Here is an 11,147-nt window from a genome sequence, read left to right as displayed (position 1 = left end):
CCTCACGTTTTGGTCTGGCTCAAAAGGAGCCCAGGGTCTCCCCCCAAATCATTTGGAGCCGGTGGAGGGACTGCGGGCATCTGATCCCCCATCGCTCAGCCGGGTCCCCGGGGCGGGGCGGGGGTCTCCGTCCAGGCCGGCCCCTCCCGCAAGGTCACCTAACTTTTTCCTCTCTCCGCAGCTCCTGGGAAGGGTCCGGGAGGGGCCGGAGGGCGCGGCGGGGGCGGTGCGAGGCCCCCTCCCCGCGGGCGGGCGCCCGCCCCGCATTATTCATTGGCCAGAGCGGGCTGCGGGCGCGGGTGCTGATGTCAGGCGGGCGCGGGTGCGGCGGGCGCAGCGGCGGCGGCCGCCCAGCAGCCCGGGCGCGGGTGGGGGGGCGCCGAGTGGGGGTGGCGGCCAGCATGCTGCTCGGCTGCGGCTCGGCCTCCCACACCCGCGGCGCCCTTGTGCTCGCCAGTAGAGGCAGCGGAGTAGCGAGCAGCGCCCGCGTCTGCAGCGGCGCAGGGTCCGAGCACGCGGCGCGGCGGCGGGGGTCGTGGCCGGGACGGGGACCGGGGACCCGGGCATGGCGCTGCGGAGGGGCGGCGGGGGGCCGGGGTTGCTGCTGCTGCTGCTGGGCACCGCGTGTCTGACACCGCCGAGCGCGCAGGTGAGGCGTCTGGTGCGCTGCCCCGCCACTTGCAGCTGTACCAAGGAGTCCATCATCTGCGTGGGCTCCTCCTGGGTGCCCAGGATCGTGCCGGGCGACATCAGCTCCCTGTGAGTGAGTGGGACCCCTCCAACCCCCAGCCCCGTCCTGCCCCACCCTGCCGCCCGGGAGTTGCCTCTGGCGCCGGGACAGCGCGACCCTGACTCTCCTGCTTCCCGGCCCCCTTTCTTTGCGTTTGGGTTGAGGAGCGCTATGGGACGTGGGTGGAGCCTCGGGCCCGGGGGAGGTTGAGGGGAATCCGAGACTCGGCGTCTGGGAAGCCGGACAAGTCCCTGTGGCAGTGTTTTCTCAAAGTCTGGCCCGCTGGCCACCTGCATCAGATCCACCTGGGTCCCCTGGGGGAGTTTGTGCCAAGGCAGATTCCAGGGCCCGCGCCGAATGATGCAGGGTCTGAGGAGTGGAGCCTTGGAGTCTGCATTTGGCCGTCCCAGGTGATACTGGCATGCATTAAAGTTTGAGAGGAGGATGTGTGCTGGAGTGGAGAGGTGTGGGGGTGGTGTGGGGGCGTGTATTTGCAGCCCAGCAGGACTGGAGCAATGATGAGGCCTCACTGTCCCACCCGAGGTCTGGGGCTGTGGTTTCCATGGTGGCCTCCTCTGTTCACACTGTTCACACTGCAGGTTGGACAGAACCTGAGAAAGGGCATGTCACTTCTGGAAGTGGGGATGCTGTTCCATGTGGCCTGGAAGAGGGAAGCACAGGGGACTTGGTGAAGCACTAGAGAGTGTGGGCATCCAGCTCAGTGGGCAAGTGCTGGGAGTCAGCCTGACTTCTTGCTCTGAGTTTACAAGGCCTTCTTGCCCACTTCCCCACCACGCATTCATTACCTTGGCTGCGTATTCAGTGCTGGAGGAGAAGATAGGAAAGGGATTCCCCTTACTAATTCACCTGCTTGAGAATGCTTTCAACCTGGCCTTACACAGTCATTCAGGCCACATGACCAGCTCTCATCATGGCTGTGGAAGGGGCTCTTGGGTTATATCTTCACTGCTAGGAACTGTTTCCTGCTGAGATGACTCCTTTGTTCCTGGCCAAGGTGCTGGAGTGATATCTATTCCGTCATAGGGCACGGATTCCCCCTGGGGGTGGGGAGGAGGAAGTTGCTCACACTTTCTCTTATGTCCACTTCCCTGCCTCCATCCCAAGCAAGGTACTGGGGTCTGGACCCAGGAGTGAAGGGCTTCATGTTTGCATTTATAGAAGTCAGGAGAGTCTGGCCAGGCTGGAACAGAGGGGCGTTTGATGCCTAATATTGCTAAGTCAGATGACATGGAGAATTCCAGAAATGAGAATTCCCCTGGTTAAATCCCTTATACCACCAGCTGCTTAACACAATGTCATGCTAACTGAAATAATTCTGAAATGATGTATTGAGGTCCTACTGGGGCCAGAAAGGATAAGGGACCTGGTGGCTAAAATAGTCAAGGTCCTTGCTCTGGTTGACCGATAGGTCTGACAGATGGCATTGCCTCCCACTGCACTTTCAGGTTCGGGTGTCTCTGAGTTGTTCCCCAAGGCTTTCACGGTGCATTTAATCAGAAGTGCTCTGAGTGACTTTCAGAGCTGTGCTCCCAAGGGGAATGCTTAATCCTACCCTGGAGTTTCGTGGGCCCACATTAATGCTGTGTCTACACAAACAGAATCATGGGCAGAGGTAAAGCAATTATCCATTTTCAGTTAGGCCCTCCTGTAGTTAAGAAAAGGAAGTGAGGGGATTGATTTAAACCGGCTGAGATAATGTCTATGGAAGGAGCTAGACTGATGGTAAAGGTTTCCATTATTCGGCGCAGTTTTCTTATTGATCCGGTTCATTGGAAAATGGCTGGACTCATCTTGTTTTTTACCCCAAGAAGTCCTGCTTGAAGCCTCACTCCTGAGTAGAGGAGTTTGGACAAGGCCACTTGCCCATCCTGCCTAGCACTTCCTGAAAGACACATAGTCTCCATTTTGTTCCTCTCTTGCCTGTAGGAGCCTGGTAAATGGAACGTTCTCAGAAATCAAGGACCGGATGTTTTCCCATCTGCCGTCCCTGCAGTTGCTGTGAGTGTGGGAAGTCCTCTCTGGAATTGGGGGTCCTGGGCCATGGTCTTGGGAAGAGCCATTTCTGCTATCTGTCCTTCCCAAGGTACCCGTGCTCCACCAGTAAACCAAGGCAGCTCTTAGTGTTGATTTGGCCTATCGTGTCCTCACCAAGCTGAGTCCCCAGTGCTCAGCTCCCTTTCCCTCTCTGGCATGTGTTTTCCTCAAGGACTTTATTGTAGACGCCATTGCCCACACCCAGCAACAACTGGGGAGATGAATTACATTGAATTATGGCCTGAATTTTGCCCAAATGAACCATTTCCCAAACACCTCCCTTTAAAAGAGAGCCTGCATTTTAAACTCTGAATGTTATTATGGTCATAGGAATATTTCTAGTTGACTGAGTATGTAAACTGTTGGGCAGCATGCTATGCATTTATGGGCAAATTTTTATTTGATGATATCAGTATTTTCCTTTTCCCATTTGACAGATGGGAAAACTGAGGCTCAGAGAAGTTAAGTAACTTGCTCCAAATCACAGCCAGAACTCTGACCCAGGGCCCAAAGCCCACAGTCATAACTCCTCTTCATCACTGGTGCTCCTGCCAAGTACTTGTGTCCTGTGCCTTTAGCCTTAGTCAGTTAATATTTACTGATAAAAAGCAATGTCCAAAATGCAGTTTTCAAAATCAGTGACAAAGCAAATCAGTGACAGGCAAAGTCAGGAGTACTTAGCTCACTCTTGATTTGTATTAGTTTCTTAAACTTGATCAGAATGAAAACCATCAACATTCTTGATGCATACAGAAAGATATGAAGACATGGCATATAGTAGACTCATCCCAAATCAACTTCATGTTGATATTTTTGTTCTTGAAATGTTATGTACCTACTTACAACATTATCGTTACCATTTAAAAATCTGTAATCTCTGAGAAATTATAGTTCTATTAAAATATTCTTATGATACAAATGCAGAATAGTCATCAGTGGTGACGGTAGAGACTGTATAAACTTTTACCAAAGGCTTAAGTGCCAACTCAAATAGCTATGTGGTGAAAAAGAATCTTCTGAAGTTTTCTTAAACTTTTTTTTATTATTTCCTGTGGGCATGTGTAGTATGCTAGAAAGGTTTTTGTTTTGTTTCATTTTGTTTGGCCTCAGCTGTGTGACTTTGATCAAGTCAGTTAACTTCTCTGAATTCAAGTTTCTCTAAGAGTCAGATTACTTCTTTTTATATGTATACATCATAAAGCACTCACTGGCTGTTTAGTTTTGCTGAACATTGGAAAGCTATGAGATAACAGCTCTTAGGTCATACTTACTGAGAGCCACAGGGAAGAAAGGTGGAATAATAAGGGTGACCAGAAAATCTGGCCAAAGGGAATCTACTTGCCATTATCCATCAGTGTCTATGAGTCAAGTTGTACATGGAATGGGCCAGTTTTAGGCTGAGAAGAGCCCATGTTTGCCCACAGATCAGAACATAACCAAAGAAACAGAAATGGCTTCACCATGTAACTCAACTTTTGCACTTCTTCACTGGAATCTGTTGATATCTGTCTCTTGTTTTCAGATTGCTGAATTCTAACTCATTCACAGTCATCCGGGATGATGCTTTTGCTGGACTCTTTCATCTCGAATACCTGTAAGTTTTGTGCTTTGTCTATGTGCTGAGTAATTGGTATGTCAGTGGAATGGCTGTATTGCTTTCCAAGCTGGAACAGCTTCTCTTAGAGAGCTTGGGGGTGGGGGAGAAAATGCAAAAAAAATACCCCATTCTCTTTTCAGCACTGACCTTTTATAGTTTATTTGTGTATGAACATGCTGGGACAGGAGGAGGTTGGAGAAAAAGAGGGGGAAAGGGAACAAAGAAGGAAAGATATTCATTCACTCTCTGCTGACATTTAATTTGTCATGTTGTAAGCACAATTGGAAATTGCATTGGGTATTTTTACCTCTCAAAACTAGGCGTGGATTTGCTGATCAGCCAGAAATATAGCTGAAGGATTCCGGGGGTTACATATTTGTAAGAAAGTCTCCCTCTTTGGGGCTACAACTTCATGTTTTTAATTCAACTGTCCTGTATCCCATTTGCAGTACCCCCAGTGAGCTGCTGCTGGAGTCTAATTTTATTTTTGCTCCTTTAAAATCAAGGTTATTTTTCCCTTTTCAGATGTGTAGTTATCCCCTCACCAGCAAGTAGCTCTGCCCTCCCTCTGATTTTCCCTTTAAGTTCTCCCATCCTTGTCTTTTGCCATTTTGTAATAATATTAATCCAGCTATCAGATGGGATTTCCTCACTTAGTATTCAGAAGGATTTTTAAAACCTTGTCTCTGCCTTCTTATCTGAGATATTTGAATTCTAAGCACATCCTATGTCTAGGAAAGCTCTCTGCTGATTTTCTGTCCCCAGGAAAGATGTCTCTGGAAGAATTCTTTCTCCAGAGGACACATAATACAGGTACTATTATAATCCCTGATAGTCTAGGTAACCAGGGAAGAGTGGTCAGGCTGAAGCACTAAGTTTAACTAGGTTCTACGGAAGTATATAAACAGTCAATGGAGGTGCTGAGTGAAGAGCAATCTGTTCTCTCTTTCCAGTAGTGCATCTTCCTGTCAAAGTTATTGAGAAGGAAGTTTGCTTCTCCGTTTTATACTGAAGTTTATTACTGAATAGACCCCTGATTAAAAAAAAAATACCAGATCATTCTCAGTGTACGAATCAAGAACTGTTTCACTAACTAATGACATCACAGTGCAAAAAGCCTCTCCCTGGGACTATCTCATCAGAGCCCCTCTTATACTTGAAGAAATGTGAGGCCGTAAACTGAAATTTAGTTCTCTGTGGCCCTAGGGAATAGTCCCAGTGCATTCACTTTAGGTATTTCCCACAAAGACTTTAAAGCACGGCTGGAGTTTTTATTGTGAGATCCTATGTGCAAGCTCTAAGACATTTAAGCACTGAGAAAGAAGTTTGGTCTGTGCTCAACTTCCTTATACTTGCTATTTCCAGTGACCTAGAGATCTAGAGAGTATCTCTGTCTTTGTTGCCCATGTGTTCAGAGGTGACGCTGTGCAGGACATCATGAACTCAAGCTTGTTGGAGTGAGTGAGTGAGTGAAAGTCTCTCAGTCATGTCCGACTCTTTGCAACCCCATGGACTATACAGTCCATGGAATTCTCCTGGCCAGAATATTGGAGTGTGTAGCCTTTCCCTTCTCCAGGGGATCTTCCCAACTCAGGGATCAAACCCAGGTCTCCTGCATTGCAGGCAGATTCTGTACCAGCTGAGCCACAAGGGAAGCCCAAGCTTGTTGGAAGTTTAGTTGAATTCTCCCTCAATGTGTGCATAAAAACTCAGTCACTTCCGTTGTGTCTGTTTCTATGCAACCATATGGACTATAGCCCACCAGGCTCCTCTGCCCATGAGATTCTCCAGGCAAGAATACTAGAGTGGGTTGCCATGCCCTCCTCCAGGGGATCCTTCCAACCCAGGGATTGAACCCATGTCTCTTGTGTTGCCTGCCATTGGCAGTCAGGTTCTTTACCCATTCAGCCACCTGTGAAGCCCAAAGGCTTCAATATGGAGGTGTAAAACAGAGGGCTGTGTTCAAGGGACAATGATATAAAGAAAAATATTAATAGCTAGGTGCTGTGAAATGTAAGAAGGTTGGAGGGAGAAAGAGGTCTGGAAGCGTTCCAATCTTGTGGAATTTGAGAATCTCTTGCCGTGGTCTTGGAGAAGGAAATGGCAATCCATTCCAGTACTCTTGCCTGGAAAATCCCGCAGACAGAGGATCCTATAGCCCATGGGGTCGCAGAGTTGGACACGACATCACTTTCCTTTCCTTTCCTTTGCCTTTGTCTAGGCCTTTCTTCTTTCTCCCTCAAAGTGTTTCTACTCATGCTGCTGACTGTGACTTTGAGGACTTCCACGCTGCTTCTGGAAGGAATGCAAAAAGCGTATCTGTGTGCATGCACTCTTGCACACATATCCGGTCCCCACTTGGAATCTGGTGTAGCTGGCCGAGCCTTTGGACGTTAATTTCTGAAATTCATAAGTGCTTTTAGATTCCATTCTGAAAGCACCCCAGTATCTTTTTTTTAGGTATTAAGCACAGAAAATTCAGTTTAATTATATGGATTTTCTTCTTAGGTTCATTGAAGGGAACAAAATAGAAACAATTTCAAGAAACGCCTTCCGTGGCCTCCGTGACCTGACTCACCTGTAAGTCCTGTGAAAAGTGTTGTGATTTCTTTAATGTGTAGAATGAGGGTCACTTCCTGGTGCTTCTCTCCTTTTTAAACATTTTTATTTTATATTGGGGTATAGTTGATTTACAATGTTGTGTTAGTTTCAGGTGTACAGCCAAATGATTCAGTTATACATATACATATATCCCTTTTTCAAATCCTTTCCCCATGTAGGTTATTACAGAGTGCTGAGTAGAGTTCCCAGTGCCTCTCTTTCTTGGCTGTTTTGTCCATATTGTAATATCCACTGAAGGAAATTCATTTCTAGATTGCCCGAGAGGTTTCTATATTGTCAGTCAGGCACCATCCCATCATAAGCGCTCATACACTTGGCTTTCTTATCTTCTCCATCCTCCTGAATCACCATTATGGTTCACATGACTGCCTGTGAAATCAGGGAGTGATGGGAGTGATGGAGGAGGTGGAAAGGAAAGAAGCATGTACTGTATTGCATACCTACTCTGTGCTTAGTAAGCTTTTCTTTATCTTTCTCCTTAATCTGGGAGTCCCCATTGTACAGATCTGGGGAACTGAGGCTTACCTAACTCACTGAAGAATGCTGAATGGAAGATCAACATTTGTTGAAGCAGAATAGAGACGTTTTTGTGGTTCCTTTAATTTGAATGCAAATAGCTTTTTCTTTCATGTTGGATTTATCTGTTGCTTAAGCTAAGCTCTCTGGATTCTTTAATAGCTTTCTGGAGAAAAAAATTAAACAAATTGATTTGAATTGGCGTATCGAATGAAATAAGCACACACACACTTAGCAAATTTAGAAAACTGGAGAAGTAGTGGCTGAGCTTATGAAAATGTGAACATCGTCTTTGTCTTGGTAGGAGCAATTTCACAGCCAGGAACCAGTCATATTTGCATACTAGAAACTTTGTGTTTGAGTAGGATAACATACCCCATTTCCATAGTGAGCTTGTCTATGGTCAAAAAAACAAAGGGGGGAAATTGAAGGGCTTTGAGCAAGAGTATTAGGCAAGGGTGGCAGTACCTCCCGTGTGTGAACTCTAACTGATAAAGCATCTAGAGAGATAATCTTTTATGTCAGACCCTGATAGAGGCAAAGGTATCTGTCAGTAGGCTCAGCGAGCACTCGATTCTGGAGTCCTACCAATCAAAAGTCTTGCCTGAGTCACAGTTTGTAGAGGAAGGAGATGAGGGAGCGGGAATGGGAGGTCCAAACAGCACAGCCGATCCTGGACAGCATCAAACTCTTGTTGGCATTATTTCTCTGTGAGTTCTTTCTTTCCTATAAAAGTGTTAATTGTTTTTTCAGATTCAGCCTAGATGCCCAATCCCCACATTCTTGCAGAGGCCAAGACAGTGGGCTTTGAGTTACACAGATTTAAGTGCAAATCTCAAGGATGCCATTTGTTAATATTATTTAACCCTTTTTGAGCCTCATTTTCCTCATCCTTGAAAATGGGGATGATTATACTGAACTCATAAAATAGCTGCATATGGTGGGTTAATGCTTGTTTGCAAAGCATCCGGCCCATTATCCATGGTAAATGCCTAAGATCTGGTTGGCGTTATCATCGTCTTCCTCCTCCACAGCAGAGCATCATCATTCCCTCCACCCGCTCATGAAGAAGTCTCAGTTTTCTCCAATGGCTGCTGAGTAGCCTTGGCAGTTTGGGTGGCTAGACAGGGTCTTTGGTAAGACAGCTGTGGATGTCTGGAGAGGAACAGCTGTGGCCAGACAAATCCACTTCCCAAAAGTCAGGAATGAGGGGCTTTGTTTCTGAGCAAAGGCTCTGGGCAGATTCTGCACCTAAAGCAAAGCCAGTGTGACAGGTTGACTTTGCCCAGATGTCAGCTTTCATTGAACCAACTGGCTGTGGGTCCCTGATCTGAAAACAGGTGTGAATATGCAGGTATTGTTCATATATATTTGCATATTTTTGTGTATGTGGGCCCTTGGGTCCATGTACTTCTACTCATGGGTGCACATGACTGTGTGTGTGCTTGTGCATTTGCACATACAACCATATGCTGTGTTACCCATATGTGTGCAAGAGGCACCTCCTTGTCTGTGTGACGGGCCACACACAGAGGAAACAAAGGAGTCTTTTGTTTGGGTCCAGAGTGCATCTGATGTATTAGAGGAGATGTACATTCATCTGGCATGTGTTACCATCCTCCAGTCAAGCCTACAGAGCACCCTCTCCCCGGCTCTCCAGACTGATTTCCCTGAATATGCCCACAATACTGGGCTCTCCTGAGCACACCCAGTTCACCCCCATAACCAACCTTTCCCTTACATCATTTCCCTTGCCCAGGAGATGGTTTCTTCTGCCCACAGTCTTCTGGAATCTGCCTTTTCCTCCACAGTCCAGATTAAGTTCTGTCTTTTCCCTGGAGCCAGTCCTGATCCGCCCTCCTTCCTTCTTGTAGCCTGCCCTGCTGACTCCACACAACCAGCTCTTGGCTGTAGACAGTGGCCAAATTGGTCGATGCCATTTTCACGGATGCTAGTTTCGTCTCTGAGCTGTGTTGAAAGCTCCCTGAGGGCAGGGTTCCTACAGCTCTCCCATTAGCTCTACTCCTCGCCAGCATCTCACATGGGGCTAAACCAGCAGGATGTTCTTTCTGACTCACTGGCAGACCAATGAGTTACTAAGCTGAGTTTTCCTTATATGCTCTATCTACTGCAGTGCGAGTCTTATGACTTTTAAAGTTGACTCCTCTAAGGCTGGAGATGTATGTAGTAATAAAAAACTTTTCCTATGCTGTTCAGGGTTTCCCAGGTGGTGTCGTGGTAAAGAATCCACCTGCCAATGCAGGAGGAGTGAGTTAGATCCCTGAGTTGGGAAGATTCCCTGGAGTAGGAAATGGCCACCCACTCCAGTATTCTTGCCTGGAAACTCCATGGACAGTGGAGCCTGGTGGGTTACAAAGAGTCGGACATGGCCGAGTGTGCACGCAGCGTGAGCGAAGCAGCAAACACTGTCTAAAGAAGGAGCTGATCCCCAGCCCACCCCATCCTCTTTTTTTGTGTGTGAACTGGTAAGCAAAGAGAACACATCAGCTCACTAAACTTCACTCCTGTGCTTAAGGAAGTGACTATCTGAAATTTGCTTGTTTAAGTACCTGCTTTTTATCTTTTATGAACTTTTCTAACACCTGCAGACTCACGTTCATACACAAAGAAACATAGATCAGGTTTCAAAGCATTGAAGGAATAGTGCCAATCTGTAACTAAAATCTGGGACATTTGTTTTTCCACAAAGCCCAAGGGACCAGTTTGCTGTTAAGTAGTTTTAGAAATGAAGTAAGTGCCATGAATTTATAGACAAAATGAAGTGGAAAGTGAGATGTTATGCACTGAGTCTAGGGGTGTGGGGAGGTGGTGGTGGATAATCCATCTAAATAATTCAGCTTTCTGAAATCTAAATTGAACATTTAGAACAGTTTCTTTTATTTTGGCCTTGATGACTCCATATATGCTTGTCACTTCAATCCAGTGAATTTCAATTCACTAAAAATATTTAGCTAAACTAGTAACCTTTAATTAACTAAAAAATAGTGCTTTACTTAAAAAAAAGTGACTAGCAACCAGAAAAAAATAAAAACAACTATCTCCTTTTTAAATTTCAAAAAGCAGCTTCTAGAGAACGTTCAGTCTGACTACAGTCCGAAGTCTGTAATCTACAGTCTGTAGTTTCAATTCCAATTTATCATCTGTCCAACCTATTTCCAGCATCTTTAAAAATGTACAAATAAATCATTTAGGAAAGAAATGTAAAATGATACGTGAAATTGTATTTTAGTCCATTTGTGGTTACCTGGATGAGAAAGGACATAATTCAGAAACTATAGGTCTCCCTGTATTCTGTTGGTATCACGCAGTAAGAATGTTTGGATTAAAAATGGGCACAAAGCTTTCTATCCTAGCTGACTCTAAGGAAGAACACTCTTTCATTCCCACTTCTTGGATGGGTCATTAGAATGCTATAAAAGACTGATTTCATATATATTTTTAAAGAGGGTGATGCTCAATTCCCTACATGTTGATTATCATTTATATGTTTTCTGTTTGTACTCCAGTGTGTAGAGGAAAATAAAAGTAAGAGTGTTTTGGCTGACTCACTCAGGGCACGAGGCCTGGGGGAAATCAGACTTGATGTACATCGTTTCAACACCTAAC

At 46.1% G+C, this 11,147-nt stretch overlaps 1 protein-coding gene across 1 annotated transcript in view; it reads left to right on the top strand.

The window, feature by feature from the left end:
• Positions 1 to 455: 455 nt before the first annotated feature.
• LGI2 (leucine rich repeat LGI family member 2) overlaps positions 456 to 11,147 on the top strand; it is a 33,502-nt gene continuing 22,810 nt past the window's right edge. Inside the window, exons 1-4 of the mRNA XM_004009744.6 lie at positions 456 to 759; positions 2,678 to 2,749; positions 4,308 to 4,379; positions 6,891 to 6,962. Of these exons, the coding sequence (XP_004009793.3) occupies positions 566 to 759; positions 2,678 to 2,749; positions 4,308 to 4,379; positions 6,891 to 6,962 (410 nt within the window). The 5' untranslated portion in view covers positions 456 to 565. The remainder of the gene's footprint in view (positions 760 to 2,677; positions 2,750 to 4,307; positions 4,380 to 6,890; positions 6,963 to 11,147) is intronic.

The sequence above is a fragment of the Ovis aries genome, chromosome 6, assembly GCF_016772045.2.
Source record: "Ovis aries strain OAR_USU_Benz2616 breed Rambouillet chromosome 6, ARS-UI_Ramb_v3.0, whole genome shotgun sequence".
NCBI classification, from domain to species: Eukaryota; Metazoa; Chordata; class Mammalia; order Artiodactyla; family Bovidae; genus Ovis; species Ovis aries.
Note: the sequence above shows the minus strand (reverse complement) of the source record. Positions and strands in the feature narration are given on the sequence as shown.